The sequence below is a fragment of the Drosophila suzukii genome (genome assembly GCF_043229965.1).
Source record: "Drosophila suzukii chromosome 2 unlocalized genomic scaffold, CBGP_Dsuzu_IsoJpt1.0 scf_2c, whole genome shotgun sequence".
Taxonomy (NCBI): Eukaryota; Metazoa; Arthropoda; class Insecta; order Diptera; family Drosophilidae; genus Drosophila; species Drosophila suzukii.
The window spans coordinates 5,537,367-5,557,999 of record NW_027255896.1 but is presented as its reverse complement, the minus strand read 5'-3'; the positions used below and the strand labels follow the sequence as shown (position 1 = coordinate 5,557,999).

The 20,633-nt window shown below is 35.4% G+C and overlaps 2 protein-coding genes across 18 annotated transcripts in view; both read right to left on the bottom strand.

Annotated features, from left to right (window-relative positions):
• The window catches only part of MFS17 (Major Facilitator Superfamily Transporter 17), a 579,815-nt gene that overhangs the window by 158,344 nt on the left and 400,838 nt on the right, over positions 1–20,633 (bottom strand). The window lies entirely within an intron of this gene.
• Positions 1,502–19,609, bottom strand: LOC139354477 (uncharacterized). Its single transcript, XM_070998721.1, has 2 exons — positions 10,163–19,609; positions 1,502–10,100 (listed from the first exon to the last, which is right to left on the bottom strand). Exon 1 carries the CDS (start codon positions 19,241–19,243, stop codon positions 18,188–18,190), a length of 1,056 nt encoding a protein of 351 aa, XP_070854822.1. The 5' UTR covers positions 19,244–19,609; the 3' UTR covers positions 1,502–10,100; positions 10,163–18,187.

Genomic DNA, 20,633 nt, shown 5'->3' with positions numbered 1-20,633 from the left:
ATTATGTTGGGGGAAGATGTATCCTGTGATTGTAAAACTAATTAAGAAATAAATTGTTCACAAGCTGTCTAAAAGCTGTTTAGAAGCTGTTTTGATAAACAATTTTGATTCATAATGACAGATACTAAGAATATATATTAATATCATCCACTTTAACTAGTATATTGTTAAAATAAAACATTTCCATTTTTAATGTTCTTTCATCTTATGTAGGTATAATAAATTAAATCTTAACTACGATAGCTAGCCTTACATCCCATAACTATAGTTATTAGCTACAATAAAATGTCTAGAAAGAACAAAATATATGAATGTCAAAAACGATTTAAAACTAACTATAATTGTGAAAGTAATTGAAATCGCTCCGACGTAATACAGTAAAAAACAATAAACACTGTGATTATCCCATTTTCTATCACCATAACAAATGTGTATACCCACACCTAAATGACCAATTGTATCCTTTCTCCAAAAATGTCACCGATAATTTAAATCCCATTAAGCAAACCACCCATTGCTAACCGTACCATAACCCCAGAGTCAAGTTGGTTACCTACAATAAACACCGATGGTGGTGTAAAGGATTGCTAAAATGCCTCGACGCAGGCGCAAAGGTCATAAAAAAAAGGTCATAAAATATATAATTAGGAAAGTATTTTTTATTTGCGAACAATTTATAACTGTTACCAACAACACTAATACTTGTTCCAAAGGACTTGCTTAAATGCCTCGACGCAGGCGCAAAGGTCAAGGTATTGGAAAAAATTCATGGAATATTATCCCTTCATAAAAGAGGTCATAAAATATATAATTAGGAAATTATTTTTTATTTGCGAACAATTTATAACTGTTACCAACAACACAAATAGTTGTTACAAAGGATTGCTAAAATGCCTTGATGCAGGCGCAAAGGTCAAGGTAATGGAAAAATTCATGGAATATTAACCCTTGACCAAATACGAAATTTCTTCTATTTGGATAATAAAAAAATATATATTAATTCAATGCTTTGATTTTTCCATCAAAATGCTTGATAAATCTAGTTGTATGATATTCTCTAACTAACTAACTCTCTAACTATTCTCAACTAACTAATGAAGTAATAAGTTTTCATGTGTCTATTTAATTTACCAAAAACAGTATTAGTCTTCTCTCATAAAATTCATCTTTTGGATCCCTCTTATTCCCCACCGGTGAAATGTATGTTCCTCATATTTAATAATGATGGTTTGTCAACCCCGACCAACCTCCGCAACATAGATGGATACTTGTAATTCATATTTAAGATATTTCCATCCTTCTCTAACTAACATCCTTTTATCCATCATGTAAACAGGTTTAGAACTGTATTGCATGCTTCAACCCCTAGCCACAACCACCACTGTAACAGATTTCACTTTTCCAATGGCTGCCCCAGCTACCTAAACTGTACATTTCTTTTGATTTTCTCTTTTTCTTTCTAAGCAATGTACACAATTTGTAAACTGGTTCTAACCTCCCTCTTTTATGGCATCCTCTACTTTATTTTCGTTATATTTCTGATCTTTTCCTAACAGTAGGTTGTTAAACTTTTATAATTTTATGGGATTATTGAGCACCCGAAATCCCAGATAATAACTCATAACATGTAACTAGCAGAATATAGTCAAAGATATCAGACTCTAAAAAGACAAGATTTACCTACTATTCAATTTACCATCTACAATCCCTGGAGAAGAGTTTAGTATTTGCAGTTTAATTTTCTAATCTATTGATTTCACAGATTCCCGCTGGTAAATACCAATTTTTAACAAATGGCTGCCAACTCCATACCATTCAGACACTGGTTTACAACCTCATAGAACTGACTCTCAAGGTATCTGTAATGCACAATATATTTCCGTCTCTCTTCTTCTAATCAATATTAAAAAATTTCAAAAACTGGTTTTGGGGTTCATTTTATTCTTAGAATTAAATTATTAAAAATTATTAAGCCAACAGAGATAATAATGTTTCTGTGATAATATCCCATGAATAATACATAATTCTTCTTTGTATATTTTCAAAATTATTTATTTCAGAAAATTATTCATTAATCGCATTCAAATAATATTCATAATATATCTTACAATTTTTTAGATTTATCAATAGAGTTTCCCAATTATTAATATTACATGATATTGCATCATATCTATTTTTAAGATTAAATATTAAGATAGGGTCGTCCTCGCGAGACATAGCGCTGACCAACTCACATTGGTCTGCCTCACCATTAAGTTTAAGACATTCTAAGTCTGATATTGAATCCCTTATACGAAAAATCATCTCCTTAACTTCCAGTAGCAGTCGTGACAGCGGATTATTTTCGATTTCCGCATCGTGAAGATCAATTTGGTGTTGTAATTTGGTTGTCTCCATCATAAGCTCGGTGATTCGATTTTCCACGTTTTCAATATCAAAGAGATGGGAATCGATATTGTTTTCGCTCTGCAAATCCACCAAGCGCCATTTCAGGATTTCCAACTCTTCTATAGTATCGTAATAGATACTACCGAATTCCCGTCGCAACTCCTTGGAAACCTTTAAAATTTCCTTAAAGATTTTTATTTCAATCAACAAATCTTCATTTATTTTAAAGTCAGAGTGGTTGATTTGGCTGTTGATTTCAGTCATCTTTTGTCTTTCGATTTAAATTTTGTACTGTTTTAGGTTTTGTAAACTCATCAACCAGGAAAAGTCAGAACGTAGAACCACATTTCTCCTTAACACATACATTTTTTGAAAACTTAAAAGGAAACCGTTTTCTCTTTCTATAAGCGCGTGAGAAAAAATTTTCAAATATGATTAAATAAAAACGTATTTGACTAAATAAACGATCTCATTTGTTTTTATGTATATTCTGTTAGGAACCACAACCACCACCACCATTTTGACCACAAGACCGTAGACAGGTTACACTAATAGATTTCATCTAAAACCCTAATTGAAACAAAAAAAAAAAACGCCCACGCATAACAAAACAACGTTTTTGTGTATATTCTGTTAGGAACCACCACCACCACCAACACCCCTCTTACACTCCTACGCTCACTTTCCCATCTAATGCTCGCTAAAGAGGGGGAGGTTATCGAACTCACGCTTGTTTCACACCACAAAAGTATGCGGTCTAATATCCCTCAAACCAACACCTTTTGACCACAAGACTGTAGACAGATGTCACCTACAACCCTAATTGAATCAACAAAACGCCCACGCATAACAAAACAACTTCCCTTCCTCCTCCTCCTCCGCCTAAATATAATTTTACAAATTCATACGCATGACAAAACACCCCTTGTAAAACGAATAGTTTTCTAAAACTGAACTACTATCCACATTTTTCCTTAACACATACATTTTTGAAAACTTAGAAGGTAACCGTTTTCTCTTTCTATAAGCGCGTGAGAAAAAATTTTCAAATTTGATTAAAGAAAAACGTATTTGACTAAATAAACGATCTCATTTGTTTTTGTTTTGTTAGGAACCACCACCACAATCACCATTTTTACCACAAGACCGTAGACAGGTTACACTAACAGATGTCAACTACAACCCTAATTGAATCTAACCTATTAAAACTATCCCTAATTGAATCAACAAAACGCCTACGCATAACAAAACAACGTTTTTGTTAGGAACCACCACCAACAACACCCCTCTTACACTCCTACGCTCACTTTCCCATCTAATGCTCGCTAAAGAGGAGAAGGTTACCGAACTCACGCTTGTTTCACACCACAAAAGTATGCGGTCTAATATCCCTCAAACCAACACCACAAATGTATGCGGTCTAATATCCCTCAAACCAACACCTTTTGACTACAAGACCGTAGACAGGTGTCACTACAACCCTAATTGAATCAACAAAACGCCCACGCATAACGGGTTCTAACGCAAGTTAGAAGTAACATAGTGACCTAAGTGCAACCATTGCACTCCACAAAATCCTACGCATGACAAGACACCTCCTATCACACACGCAAGCCAGGTGTCACCTACAACCCTAATTGACTCAACAAAACGCCCACGCATAACGCCTTCTAACCCAAGTTAGAAGCAACATAGTGACCTGTGTGCAACCATTGCACTCCACAAAATCCCACGCATGACAAAACACCCCTATCACACACGCACCTTTAGCGTGAGAAAAAGACAAGACAAAACAAGACATATCAAAACACCACTCTCTCACACTCCTACACACCACTTTCTAACCTCATTAAGTGACCTGTGTGCAACCATGCTCATCTAACTAGGGTCAGCAACACCCCCCTTTTTGACTTAATTATGCTAATTAGGTCATTAGAACACCTGTGTGCAACCATGCGTGACTAATTAGGGTCAGCAACACCCCCCTTTTTGACTTAATTATGCTAATTAGGTCATTAGAACACCTGTGTGCATCCATGCGTGACTAATTAGGGTCACCCCCACCTCCTTTTTTGACATGATTTATTACCTAGTGAGCCAGCTCCCGTATTAACTACCTACTCTTCTGGGTTAAGTGTGCAATAATTATTAAATTTTTCTGTCTTAAAATTAGACATTACATAGTACTTATTGCATGTGAAATGGATCTTGAATTGTAAACGTCACAACGATTGGTAATAATAGGGTATTTTATGTAAATTATAATAAGATCTTTGTGCAAAGCGATTTTAAATTCAGATATATTTAAAAGGTCTGTTATAGTTACAGGTCTAATTTCGTGTTTATAAGTTCCTTGTATATCGTCATTATTTAGAATTGTAGTATTAAATACATCAATTTTTGCGAGTGTAATTGTGTCCATTAAATTCATAAGATCGTAAGCAAGCAAGCGCAGTCGATATTTTCTAAGTGGAATTTCTTGATCCCTAAAGGCTGTTTTGAATTCTTCAGATAAAGATTTAATTTCTTTAAATATTTTAGAATTAATAATTTTGTATTAAATCATCGGTATTATTTTGGACAGTTCATGATCTGGTGTTCCCGCTATCCATTTCCAAATAGTGCCTATTTCATTAATGCCTCTTTTCGATCTACTAGGTATAACTTGGGAGATAAGTATTTGGATAATTTTTAAATCGTGGGAAATTTCCCAAAGAAAATTCTTGCTGTCGTGACTCTTTAGAAATTCTGTTTCAAGATTAATTATATCTCTATAAAGACTTATATTAGTTATATGAAATAAATCTGCGTATGATTCATAAATAAGAACATCTTTGGTATCCATTCCATAAAGATGGAAATCATGGTTCGTGTAATCCATCATTTCGGATTTGGTTGTAGCTACCAGCAATATGAGTACATTATTGAAATCATTATCTGTAATTTGAAACAAATTATTTAATATTATCTTTATGAATCGTACGGTTTCTGTTATTTATAATAACTTTATTATGGAGATTTTCCTTAATTACTTGTTTTTTATATCTAGAATTGAGCTTGCTTCTTTCCCCGTGTTTCTTTTCGTATATTACCTCTCCTACGTGATAATTCTTATTTTGTCTATCTTTATTGTGGAAATGCAACATTTTCTCTTCAGCTTGTTGCAATAATTTAGGAGTATCTTCGTGTTTGATTTTATTAAATAGTATGTCAAATGGTCGTTTGTTGGTTATTGAATGAATTGTTAAATTATATTTTTGTGCTGCTTGAACTTTAATTTCGGAATAATCAATTAGATTAATCTCATCTTTAATGCAGCGAGCAATTTCTGTTAAGGTAGAGTGTGCCCTTTCTATTTGTCCGTTGGACGTACTATGTCGAGGACCCGCAAAGAATAGAGATATCCCATTTCTTTGAGCAAAAGATTTGAATTGGGATGAAGAAAAACTTGGTTCGTTATCTATCATCAAATATTTGGCTAATGGAAAATGTTGTACAATTTCTGAAACTTTAGTTTCTATATTTAGCTTATTAGGGATTTCTTTTACGACTAAGTATTTCGGATAGGAATCTATACAAGTAATGAATTTAAGATTTTGGGCGTAATATATGTTTTCACCTTCTCTTTCTGGAATAGGTGCTTGACCGATAGGAATTTGTACTAGGTGTCTGTTGTATTTGTTTTGATTGCAGATTGTGCAATTCTTTATAAACTCCTTAAGCTTTTTGTATAAATTAGGCCAATAATAGAGTCTAGTTATTTGTTTATAATTTTCATCAAGCCCTCTATGAGCTCTACAATGAGTTTCCGTGTTTATCACAGATCTGTCTTCAGCGTCTTCGGCATCCTGGACAAATGTCTTAGTGTATAAAAATGTATTTATAAAACTGTCCTTAAGTGGTTTTTGAATTCTATAAAAATCTTCTAGAGTACAGTGAACTCCTATTGTTATATTGGGTGGAATATATTCTCTTAAGATTGATATTAAATTTTCTGGATTGTCATACTTTCTTAAATGTCTAGTATTTCCGAATACTTTAATCGACCCATGTATTGTATACCTCCACGTTGCTATTAGCAATTGTTGCTTAAACTGGTTAAAGGGTTTTCGGGTTTCTTGTATAACATTCTCAAAGCTACTCTCTGCTGAATGCTGAGTATTTTAATCTGAGACCGATTCATTACTTTCCGTTAACTTATTAATTTGAATCCTTGATAAAGAGTCCGCAACAACATTTGTTGCTCCTGGCTTATGAATAATTTTGGGTGAATAGCTATCAATAAAGGATTTCGATATTTGGATTTTTTTGAGAAATGGAAAATAAAAGAGGTTGGTGATCGGTATAGATCTCGATGTTGTTAACCCCAAACAAGTAATTTCGAAGGTTTTTAAAAGCCCATACTATGGCTAAAAGTTCCTTTTTATTTGTCGCGTATAATTGTTCGGTTTTGGTCAGAGGTCACAGCTCTTACAGCTGAATCATGAAACTGTATTAAAGTTTTACGTGATTCTCTTTTAGATACTTTGCCGTTTTGGCCTTCTAAATATTTTGTTAAAGGTTTAGCTATCTTTGCGTAATTTTTCACAAATTTTCTGTAATATCCTGTAAGGCCTAGGAAGCTTCTAAGCTCTCGAATATTTTTTGGGATCGGATATTTTACAATTGTAGAATTTTTTTCGTGATCGGTTTTGATCACATTGTGAGAAACAACGTAACCGAGAAAGGTTGTTTCCAATTTAAAGAACTTTGATTTTTCAATTGACATTTTTATGTTTGCGTTCAGAAAAAATTTAATAATGACAATTCAATTTTTGTAATGTTGCTCAATTATTTTTGAAAATATAATTATGTCATCCATATAAACATGACATGTTTTACCCACTTACCCACTTAAAATATCATCCATCGCTCGTTGGAATATTCTTGGAGCGTTTGTCAAACCGAAAGGCATTCTTAGGAATTCGTATTTCCCATTGTTTATTGAAAATCGTGCTTTCTGAATGTCTGGTTCGTTCATGAGAATGTGATGAAATTCAGATTCCAAGTCAATTGTTGAAAAGTATTTGGCTTTTTATTTTGGTACCACTAATACAGGGGAATTATAAGGACTTCTACTTGGCCTTATAATTTCTTCTTTTAGCATTCGACTTATTTCAGAATTTACAAAATCTGAAGTTGATAGAAAATAAGGGTATTATTCGCTGTAAATGGTCCTATCATTTACGGTGTTTATTTCACCGCGTATATCTGTCCTAAAAGGAATCTGCATATTTATTTTTGAATGCTCTTCATTGATAATATTTAGTATTTCATTCTACAGATCTTTTCTTTGATCTGCAGATTATATTTTTATGTTGTTTATTTTTTGATTGTCGGATAGTTCAACGACGGCGTGTTCAGAATTTTTCAATTCCAAACTTTTATTTTTGTCGAATTTTTCAGCGACGGCGCGTTTAGGATCTTTAATTCCCAAACTTGTATTTTTGTCGGATATTTCAACGACGGCGTGTTCGGAATTTTTGAATTCCAAACTTTTATTTATGTCGGATTTTTCAGGATTTGTATATCCCAAACTAAATTCGCTTTGATTACCCATTTCAGATTCGGATCTGATTTGAGCCTTTTCATCAAAGTATTTTTTCAATATAAATTCTTTTAATGGAAGAATGGTGTTTTCTTCTGTTAAAGAATGTTGGCTTAAAATGTTTCCGTTATCATAATTTAATTTTACTTCTATTCCATTATATTTAATAACTCACTTAGCTATATCAATTATACCTCCTATTTTTTTCAACAGGTTATAGCCGACCAGTAAATCTGAGTCTAGCCCTTCTATTTCGTAAAAAGTATATCGCTTATCAAAAATAGTTATCATATGATAATATTTAATTATTGAATATCCATTCACTGTGGATACTCTTTTGTATATTGGAAGCTCATTCTTATTTTTTAAATTCCTGTTCTAATATAACACGAGGTTGCCCCAGTGTCAACTAATATTCTTAATTTTTTATTTATCTTCGGGTCATTTCTAATTAAGTAGGGAAAGCCTACATCTGACTTTTGTCTAAAAAATGGTTCTTCTCAATATTATTTAGTCTCATCGTCTTGTTAGCCGGTTGGTTAACAGTTCCAGTTGGTACCCTTTTATTTTGGGCTTGTCCTTACTGAGCGTTCTGGGTCTCAAATTTTTTTGTTTGATCCCACTTGTTCTGGCTATAATTATTATTTTGATATTTATTTATTATAGCTTTGATTATATCCGTTGTTAGCCCTATTCTGAACCTGGATAGACTCGTCTACCTTCATTGGTTTTGGCTTATATTGTGGCTGCCTATAAGTGTTCCACTGATTTTGTTGGTTATTATTAAATCTACCCTGGTTCCAAGAACTATTTTTGTTCTGATTATAATAACCATAGGTATTTTTGTTTTGGTTGTTGTCATGATTAAACCTTAAGTTATTATTATTTCGCTGGTTATTGTAATTGTTGTTTTGTTGTCTTGGCTTGTGGTTGAAATGTGTTTGCCCATTTCCACCAGAGTTTGGTTCACTATTTTTTCTTTGAGTAGATGAGAAACTATTTGCGAAATGAGCCCTCATGTTGTTGCTTTCCAATTCCTGAACTATGACCATTGCATTTGGTAGGTCAGGTGGATTCATGGAGAAAATAGTATCTGAAATTTGGCCGTTGAGGCCGGTAATGAAAACTCTAAGAGCAGTCTTCCTATGTTTTTTATTCATTTCTGCTGTTATCGGTTTGTTTCTACCGTAGGTCATAATAGCTTTATTAATTAGTAGAGTTAATTTTCTGTTAACTTTACCATAATAAACCATAATGGATAATTTTCCCTGACTCAAAACACTTAGTTCCTGTTTAATAATATGAATTGGTCGTTTGTCGCTAAAGACAACGTAAAGTCTGGCCATTATGGCACCGATATTTAATACCGTACCATTATGGGTTAAGGCATCGTTTGCCATTCCTGTTATTTTGTTTCTTAATATGGATAAGGCAGAACAAAATCTTTCACTCCCTCTGGCATATTACCTCATGGCTATTTCAGCTGATTCTCTCCAGCTTACATATTTATCTTTTCCTTTATATTACCTAACAGATTTGATGATCTCATAAGATGCGTCGCACTTGATATTTGGATATACAATCTCTATCTGAGAATCCTCAACCGATTTATTTTTATGAGAAAGCTGCGATCTTAAGTTAACGATCTTTTTCTTTAATGGATTCAATTCAAAATTTACAATTTGTTTAATTAAATCTCCTACATTTAACATGGTATTGTTTGTAACCGCCTGATGATGTTCTTGAGGCGAACTTATGTGGAGTCTTTTATCTGCTCCGTTCTGGCTTGTTAAAGGTTCTGACATTTTGAGAATATTTTCGAAATCAGAAATTAATTCTTCCACTTTGTATAATTATATTTCTTTTTACAAATTTCTTATTAAATAATAATAATAATAATAAAAAAAAAGATTATATCGCTCACGAATCGTCCTCCTTATTTTTCTTCTGGTTGTTTTTTTGATCCTGTTGGGGTCGTCCTTTTCTTGGATGATGATATTGCTTGGGGTCGTCCTTCCATTTTTTGTATATTGGGGTCTTCCTCCTTTTTTTGTTTTTTAAATTGGGGTCTTCCTTCTTTTTCAGTGTTTATTGTTGGCTAGGGATTGCCGAGGGATACCCCAAACTGGACAACGGAAATTTTTCGAATTCGGTATGTACAAAATACATCCCCCACCACATATTTACTTGAGTACTTTCATCATTTCCGGATTGACCATTTGAAGTTGTTGCTATTGTAGTTGTTTCTTCTTGTAGTTGTTTCTTCTTGTAGTTGTTGTTGTTGTTGTTGTTGAGAACGTTTTATCTTGAAACTTTTAGGTTGAGACTGTTTGCAGGTGGTTTTTAAATGTGAGTTAGAATAACTTTTGATCGAGTTTTTATACCTTAAGGTAAACTAACCACCCCTTTTCTATTTCTTTCTTGATTTAGAATCGACCAATCATAGCAGCAAATAGTATGTAAATAGGGCGAGTTTTAAGAATCAGAGAAATTACTTGACCATAAAGAAAAAGTTAGGGTGCGATAGAGAGTTAGAATTGGAGGGATGGTTGTCCACAGTTGGTACTATTAAAGGCTTGTTTTCTTTCATTGTTATAGTTAATGTTATTCCCCAAGTAATTCACAATTTCTTTTGGGGGTTGTACATTTTCAAAACTATCAAGGTATGGTATACTTTTTTTATTTTTGTTATAAGCTACCCAATGTGTACCATTTGATGAACTATCATCTAGGTTTTAATTTTTTTCTCTCAAAATAGGTTTTTTGTAGTGAGTCTCTCATAAACACACCTCGGAAATGTACTTTTGATCAAAATTCAAAGTTTCGAAATTTAAAGAGGTTTTTTAGGTAGCTTAGTAATAAGTTTTTTGGATTTCCTCTAAATGGATTAAGATATAATCCATAAACTTTTCTATAAGGTTTTAGAAACATACCTTCACCCACCTTAATACTTTCAATTTTTTTATTATGTCATTTACTCTCTTCTAATTGTTTTTTCCCCATATTTGCATTATTGATAGTTTTAGCAATGGCTGCACTACCAGAGGCGAGACTACCTAATGAACTTAGTGCAGTCAAAATGGGTACAATAGGTAAAAAACCAACAATTTTCGGTACATTAATAATACGAGGAATCTTAATTTTTTTTTATTTCTACCAATTGATTTATTGACTGCTTTACGCGCAACCTTAGTCGCACTCATTAGATCTAGTGGTTTCTAAGTTTTCAATGCCCGTATTCCTGTTTGGATAACATTTGAAAAACTCTTTGCCTTTGATTTCCTTTTCTTACACTTTCTCAACAATAGGTAAAAAAAACCAACAATTTTCGGTACATTAATAATACGAGGAATCTTAATATTTTTTTTATTTCTACCAATTGATTTATTGACTGCTTTACGCGCAACCTTAATCGCACTCATTAGATCTAGTGGTTTCTAAGTTTTCAATGCCCGTATTCCTGTTTGGATAACATTTGAAAAACTCTTTGCCTTTGATTTCCTTTTCTTACACTTTCTCAACAATAGGTAAAAAAACGAACAATTTTCGGTACATTAATAATACGAGGAATCTTAATATTTTTTTTATTTCTACCAATTGATTTATTGACTGCTTTACGCGCAACCTTAATCGCACTCATTAGATCTAGTGGTTTCTAAGTTTTCAATGCCCGTATTCCTGTTTGGATAACATTTGAAAAACTCTTTGCCTTTGATTTCCTTTTCTTACACTTTCTCTTTGTTCCCTTTTTCACACCCATTCCGAATTTCTTTTTTGTTTTCATAATATTTGTAACTAAGTATGCTGCTGTTTTCTCTGCAATACTACTATATTTTGAACATTATGTCGATCAGGTAGATCCTTATATTGTGAATATGGAACATCATGTACTCTACAAGCTCCATCCAATTGATTTATCCCACGATCACCGCGCTTCAACCTTTGTTTTAGCTTTGTTCCAGGTCCACAAAAATTATAACTAGGAATATGTACTTTAAATGGAAGTGTGTTAATTATTTTGTTGATAATACCGCTACCTCGTTTCAAGTTTGCGCTCTGACTGCAACAATTATAAAAACTATTACCCATTTTATATAATGTTTAATCAAGGAGCATTTCTCATCGAATGAACTTATTACACATGTTAATATGCGTTTAATACGTCAAAAACAAGAAATCTGTGTTGGAAAGATCGAGGGTGGTGATCACTCATTAACAAATTCAGTTCCACGACATAGTTCTTTATTACCCAATACAATAAAAGCATTGGTTGTCGGTCCCTCAAACTGTGAATATACCAATGTTATGCTCAGTCTTATTGAAAGTCCAACGGGCATAAATTTGAGAATATACAGTGGCGTGCAAGTCTGAGTACATGTTTGCAACTATTGATTTGGGCCCACATAAAAAAGTTATTAATAAAGTAAATGAAGCCAAATTTGTTGTGTTTATTCTTTGAATATTTATTAACAAATTCTTATACAAAATATAACAAAATAAACTAATTGGTCTCATTAAGAAATAAAAAACCAAATAAACTCTCATGTACTCAGTTATGCTCAATTTGAATTTTTCAACAAACGCTTATTTTTTAATACTTGGTCCAAAGACCCTTATTTCTTATTTCTAATTACGCTATTTATTCGATCTGGCATACTTTCCACCAAATTTTGTATGATTTCTTTTGGAATAGCTCTCCATTTTGATGGACTCGTTGCCACAACTCGTGCTGGTTTGCTGGTACCGATTCGTAGAGTCCCAATCGTCTTTTCACTATCGACCACAAATTTTCGATAAGATTGAGATCAGGACTCTGTGCTGGCCACTCCATTAACTTAAAATGGTGCTTTGCGATCCATTCTTTGACGACTTTGGACGTGTGTTTTGGATCGCCATCTTGTTGGAATAAGATATCACTCTCCTTATACGCACATTTGTCAACAAAATCGCAAAGATGTGTCTGCAAAATATCTAGATAGTCCTCCTTCTTCATAATTCCATCTATTTTCTTAATTGGTCCAACGCTCCACCAAGTAAAACAGCTCCAGACCATGACATTTCCTCCCCCATGTTTCACAGTTTCTTGTACGTGACGTTTCTGCAACGACTCTTCAGGCTTCTTCCAGCAATATTGTTTACCATCCGACTGGTATCGATTGAATTTAGATTTAACTCTTTTCCAGTCATCCAGTTTCCAATTTTTATGCGCCCCCGCAAATTTTAATCGCGCTTTTATATTTTTATCGGACAAGGCCGGTTTCTTCTTTTTCACTTCTGAGGCGTATCCAATGCGCCGAAGTGCTCGACGCGCTCTCCACTGGCTGACGGGCTTCCCTATGGCTACGGATGCATCCTTGGGCTTACAATTTTTCTCATTTTTAATTTTTTGCATCATAAGCCTTGCATCTGCATCAGTCAAAATTCGACGTGGACCACTTCTTTGTACCTTGGGTACCGTGTTGCGCCTTTTTTGCACACGAATGGCTGCTGATTGTCTGATTTCTAGCTTTTTGGATATTATTCGTGTCGAACACCCATTTTCAGTTAGGTTTACTACTGAATCTTCAACGTCTCTTGACAATTATTTTTAATTTTTTAATTTTTAATACAAAAAAGCAAAAACAAGTGAGATTTCGTACGTTTTTAGTTAAAATCATTCATAAAGCACTTCAAAACAGAAGCTTCTCAAAAACAAACAGTAAGATTCGGTAATTAAGCTTTCAATTGAATCAGCTGTGCAACTTTTGTTGAAAAGTTCAAATTGAGCATAACTGAGTATATGTGAGTTTATTTGGTTTTTTATTTCTTAATGAGACCAATTAGTTTATTTTGTAATATTCTGTATATGAATTTGTTAATAAATATTCATGAAATACACACGAATAATTTGGCATCATTTAATTTACTAATAAGTTTTTTATGCAGGCCCAAAGTCAATAGTTGCAAACATGTATCCAGACCTGCACGCCACAGTATATATATTCTCAAAGAGTTTACATCAACCAAAGTATGAGTTTTTAGAGAAACTAATTAAACCGATAAAGGGAATGGGATATTATACGTTCTAACAAAATGACGAAGTTTTACCACCCGCTAAGGCTAAAGAAAACTCTATTATGATTTTTGATGATGGTGCTTGTGAAAAACAAAACAACATTCGTTCATATTTCGGTATGGGACGTCATAAAAATATAGATTCTTTTTACCTATGTCAACCATATACTCATAGTCCAAAACATGTAATACGTGATAACGCGAATATGATTATAATGTTTAAACAAGATGATTTAAATATGCGTCATATATATTGTGATCATGTAAATACTGATATGTCCTGTGATTCATTCATGAAAATTTGTCAAAAGTGTTGGAGTGATAAATACGGATTCCTCATAATAAATAAAGATAACGATATGGAAGAAAGAAGATACAGGAAGGGTTTCAATGAATTTATAATTATTTGAGAATATAAGTTTCATTCTGTAAGCTATATTTTCACAGTACATTATTTGATTCCAAAATGAGTAGATCATTCGCTCTTAGATTAAATGGCAATGAACCCATTACAAAAATTTCTTATTTCCCACCCATTGAACTGACAAATGGTGAACATGAGTGTGCTCTCATTGACTTTCAGATCTACAACTCTATACCCAATGTTGATATAAATAATATCTACTTCATATTGGTGATAAAGTAATTCAACTTCCAATAGGATCATATGAACTCAACGATATTTATGATTTTCTAAAAAATAAACTAAAAGATTATGATCTTGAGAAAACATTTCAAATGGAGAGTAATAATAACACACTTCAAGTTCATATTACAACTACCGATGGACCTATTCATTTTAATAGAAACGTCTCTATTGGAAAATTGCTTGGTTTCAATAAAAAAAATAATTTACCCCGACATTTTAAAACTAAACACAATACGCTTAGTATGTAATATTGTAAGAGAATCATATATTAATAGTAGACAAAATCATTCATTATACGAATTTGGAACTAATGTTCCACCGGGCTATAAAATGAATATCACACCACACAATCTAATTTACTTACCAGTCAATACTAGAGAAAAAAGTAAACTGAGAAAACTTGAGAAAACATTTCAAATGGAGAGTAATAATAACACACTTCAAGTTCATATTACAACTACCGAAGGACCTATTCATTTTAATAGAAACGTCTCTATTGGAAAATTGCTTGGTTTCAATAAAAAAAATAATTTACCCCGACTTGAAAAAAACATATATATCTGATCAACCTGTCAACATTTTAAAAATAAACACAATACGCTTAGTATGTAATATTGTAAGCGGATCATATATTGATAGTAGACAAGATCATTCATTATACGAATTTGGAATTAATGTTCCACCGGGCTATAAAATGAATATCACACCACACAATCTAATTTACTTACCAGTCAATTCTAGAGAAATAAGTAAACTCTCTATACACATAACTGATCAGAACGGTGAACTAATAAATTTACACGGTGAAAACTATACAATTCGTTTACATTTAAGATTAATACAATGATTATATCATATCTATAGCTAACACCACAATCGACAACTTCAACATCATCTCAAACTTCCTGATCAAATCTAAAATTATTAATAAAATAAAATTTAAATAAAAAAAAATAAAATCAAAAATAAGCATAAAAATAAAACACTGTAAATATCTAACCATGTAGAAAATATGAAATGTATTGCAAGTTTCAAACTAGCTACTATAACCGAAGTGAATCTCCTTTACTATCACCTACAGAGTTTAAAACTAAAGCTCCTATTATCGTAATAGACTTATCATATCAAAATGAAATGGTTAAATCAGGACCCATTGATGTAAGGATTTCAATTGAACTTGCCAAGCCCACTATCGAAAATGTTAAAGTATATTGCGTGCTCATACATGATCGTTTAGTTGAATATAACCCGTTGAATGGTCTAGTTCAGCGGATTGTCTAACAATCAATCAATCAATCATGAGTGAAGACCTTGTTGCAATTGATGTTCAAGGATTTCTTGGGAATAATAATAAATTTTTTCTAAAAGAAATTGGAGTCGTGTTCAAAAACGAAACAATCTTGAATTCTAATTTTATCATACACTCTCCACATAATTTTATTGAATTGAATAAAAAATGTAGAAAAACAGCAACTTGGCTAACAAAAAAACATCATAAAATGTATTGAAATGATGGAGTATACTTTTTCAAAGAAACACAAATGTATTTAAGAGAAATAATTAGAAAAAAGGAAATTTGTAAGGGATATAAAAAAAGATTATTCCTACTAAAATTTTAAAACATTGATGTTGTAATTAACATTGATGAAATTGGTTGTCCCTCTCTAAAAATAATGGATGGAAATCACTTTCCATATTGTTCTTTACAAGCTCGGGATGGTGTCTGCTCTCTTAACAATGCTCATAAAATCTTAAACTTTTGCACAAACGAAAAAAGATCCTAAACACCTTTTCACCATTCACTAACATGTTGAGAGTCGTGAAAAAAAATTTACGAAATGACTGATTCTAATAACAATCTTAATATACCGACTTATTCTTCGTTGTTTGTGTTTGTGCCTAACCGAAATAGACACTTCCGGATCACACCGCGGGACAAGGGGGTAATGAGCACTTGTCGCTGGCACGGGAACGCTATGATATATACTGTGTATATATACTTAGTGTAATGATTAGTGAAGTAGGCTATATTCTAAAGTAGGTCAGGGAATTATGATTATGGTAGCAGTTTGCGTAGTTGCCTTTGTGTAGTTGGCTGACACTGCAAAATGTGCTGACCGCATTGGGGGGTCAGTGTGCCGTTGAGTCGGTGAGACGGTGAGTTAGTGAGACATATAATATGCTGATCAGCAATTCTCATATGCAGTGGGTGCTACTGAGCGCCTGGTACTGTTCCCAACTTGGCTACTGCTTGAATTGTTGGGTGTGGTCATGTTGAGTACCTTTGGGTACGAACATTCTCCCCCCCATTGAGGGGTACCCTCAATTAAGTCGTGATGTCGGTCAGCCCTTGACCGAATTGTATAGGAAGCGCCTAACAAATCATTGACCAAGGTGGATCTTTCCTTCAACTGAGGTTCACGTTTATGATTCAGGTCCTTCACATCTTCTTGATGCTGCTTAACACTCCCATTTGCGATAAAATTGACATTACCGTTAGGACTGAAATTGTGCCCTCGTAGCACTTGATCATTTGGCACGTCTATGGTATGTAAACCTTCTGCAACAAAACTAAGATATTTCTTGGTTAGGTCTAGAAATGTTGAACCAAAGTCAGCCTTCTTGTAGGTTTTAAATTGATGAGAAGTCGGTTCTATATTCATCGGATTTTTATCTTTCGTTGGCTCATAAGCAGCGTTCGGTCCTGAAAAATCACCTCTGCCTTCTACCAGAATAGGGTTGATACATAACCAAGCCTAGTGCCTTGTGCCAAAGGTTTATTATGTCCTAGTTCAAGAAGTTCACCGGTTATTACACGAGAATACACCTCAACCCCTAACGTTAGGTCAATGGGTCCAGGTTGCCGAAAGTCAGGATCTGCTAACGGCAGTCCCTCGGGAATATTAAGATCGGTTGTAATCGGTACTGACGGTTGGTCTGTAATGACTGTGGGCATAATAAATACCTCTAATAGTTTTTCAACCCCTGATGTACATGATGAGAGCTTTAGTGTTGATCTAATTGCTGTTGATATCTTTCCTCCGATTCCAGATATTTCAATCGGTGACCTTTCCTTAAGAGATAGCAGATCTGCCATTCTCCTTGAGATAAGATTCACCTGTGATCCACCATCTATTACACCGCGACATGTTTTTAATTGACCGTTTGTTCCTTGTAATGAGACCTTGGCGGTCACGAGCAGAGTATATCCTCCTACGTTTCGATTGCTAGTCGGTCCTTGGTGTAACAGTGAATGATGCCGTTGCTGGCAGACTCGACAAGTGGTCGGTGATCCACAGTTTTCAACCTGATGAGCTGTAGACAAACAATTTGTGCATGCTCCTACTTTAATAATGGCTTGACGCCGTGCTTTGGGGTCTATTTGCTGGATACGGCTACATGCTCTAAGATTATGTTGTCCTAGGTGACAAATCTTACAGCTCTCTTCGTTGTGAACTGACTGATGGCGGAGTGTTGCTTTCTTCTGATAATAAAACACAGGATTGGATTCAGGAATTTGTGGTGACATCGAGGTTTTGGAGAGTACTCATTGAGTTTTTGATAGAGTCATGTAAGGCCCTTAGTTGACGCGATGAGCCGTCTATAAGCCTATGGTCAATAATTTTTGCTATGGCGGCGAATACTAGTATTTTGCCGTTCTGGTACCTGGCCTTCAACCGCAACCAGGTGTCGTCATAGCCACCCTGTGAGAAGGCTGTGTCTGTCAAGACGTTCCTCGCTTCACCACGAAGCGAACTCTGTAGAACATGTAGTTTTTGACTGGCCGAATATGGTTTGTTATGTACCAATTCCACAAAGAGATCATGGAACCGTGGCCAGTCTAGATACTCGCCGTTGAACTCCGGAATGCTAATTGGCGGAAGTGCCAAATTTAGGCTCATTGGCGCGTCGTTTTCTCGTAGCAGGTTCATTTCGTATTCCTCGTATAATGTGTGGAATTGGGCTAGCTCTGCTTCTGCCAGAGCTGCGGCCCCAGGTGTGCTATCCAATTCGTCGTGGGCTTGCCTCAGTAACGCCCAATGGAGGTCCAGGTGCCTTTGTAGGGCTGGGGTGACAGTTGGGGCGTTCGAGGCTAATGTTAATGATGACTCCAATTCGTTGCATCTTCTCTGCAACTGTCGGATCACCGTGTCAATTGCGGAATCTCCTTTGACTTTATCTCTTGTTGTGATCTTGATGTTGGCCGACGTTCGTCTCGGGGCCTTCGGAAGCCCGCTTCCAGTCGGCATGTTGTCCAGAAAGATATTCTGATATTTTTCGACCAGCTCTTTAAGTGCTACTAGTCGTGAAGAGTACTCACTTCCAGTGGGTAGTGCCGCTTGCTGGACTTCTTCATCTAGGTCGCAAAACTGCCGCCAGAGATCGTTTAACTGATTTAGCTTACCGGAATAATAGCCGTCTCGGTGGCGTCGGTCGGCAGAATCCTTGCCATAATTCTTAATGAGCTGTTGGATTTTCCCTTGCAGCTCGTTTTGTGTGTCTAGTAATCGATTGTGTAAATCGATTCTTGTGTGACTTGTTTCCTCAATGAATGAAGTAGACATATTGTGTGTCTTGGAAACAAAGAATCTTGTGAAGCTGGATGAAGCTGAGTATCCTGTGAAGCTGGATGCAGCTGAGTATCCTGTGAAGCTGGATGAAGCTGAGTATCCTGTGAAGCTGGATGAAGCTGAGTATCCTATGAAGTTGGATGAAGCTGAAGTTCCTGTGACGCTGGAAGAAGAAGCGTATCCTGTGAAGCTGGATTAAGCTGAAGTTCCTGTGACGCTGGAAGAAGGAGCGAATCCTGTGAAGCTGGATTAAGCTGAAGTTCCTGTGTCGCTGGAAGAAGAAGAGTATCCTGTGAAGCTGGATTAAGCTGAAGTTCCTGTGACGCTGGAAGAAGAAGCGAATCCTGTGAAGCTGGATGAAGCTGAAGTTCCTGTGACGCTGGAAGAAGAAGCGAGTCCTGTGAAGCTGGATGAAGCTGAAGTTCCTGTGACGCTGGAAGAAGAAGCGAATCCTGTGAAGCTGGATTAAGCTGAAGTTCCTGTGACGCTGGAAGACGAAGCGTATCCTGTGAAGCTGGATTAAGCTGAAGTTCCTGTGGCGCTGGAAGAAGAAGCGAATCCTGTGAAGCTGGATGAAGCTGTGAGTCCTGTGAAGCTGGATTAAGCTGAGTATTCTGTGAAGCTGGATGAAGCTGAAGTTCCTGTGACGCTGGAAGACGAAGCGTATCCTGTGAAGCTGGATGAAGCTGAAGTTCCTGTGACGCTGGAAGAAGAAGCGTATCCTGTGAGGCTGGATGAAGCTGATGTTCCTGTGACGCTGGAAGAAGAAGCGAATCCTGTGAAGCTGGATTAAGCTGAAGCTCCTGTGACGCTGGAAGAAGAAGCGTATCCTGAGATGCTGGATTAAGCTGAAGTTCCTGTGACGCTGGAAGAAGAAGCGTATCCTGTGAAGCTGGATTAAGCTGAAGTTCCTGTGACGCTGGAAGAAGAAGCGTATCCTGAGAAGCTGGATAAAGCTGTGAGTCCTTTAGTGGGAAGGGGGTTGCTTGAGTGTGATCCTTTGTTGTTAAAGGATCACGTCGGGGTCACCAATGTTTGTGCCTAACCGAAGTAGACACTTCCGGGTCACACCGCGGGACAAGGGGGTAATGAGCACTTGTCGCTGGCAGGGGAACGCTATGATGGCAGGACGATCGCGTCGCGGCAATGGTAACGAAGGTTACTGCGATGCCGGACCACAGGCGATGCTGGAGCTGCGCTGAGGGTGAGCTAACGTGGTTAGCTGCTAGTTGAGATAGTGTATTACGAGCCCTATTCCCAGATGTAGGAAGTAGAACCGCGGAGTTATGAGATGCGTTGATAACTGATTTATTCTTCATTTGGTACATGCTTATATACTGCTTCGACCACGGAAGTTTAGTGTAATGATTAGTGAAGTAGGCTA

Coding starts and splice junctions, on each gene's coding strand:
- LOC139354477 (XM_070998721.1), bottom strand. CDS start 19,243: ATGTCTACTTCATTCATTGAGGAAACAAGTCACACAAGAATCGATTTA.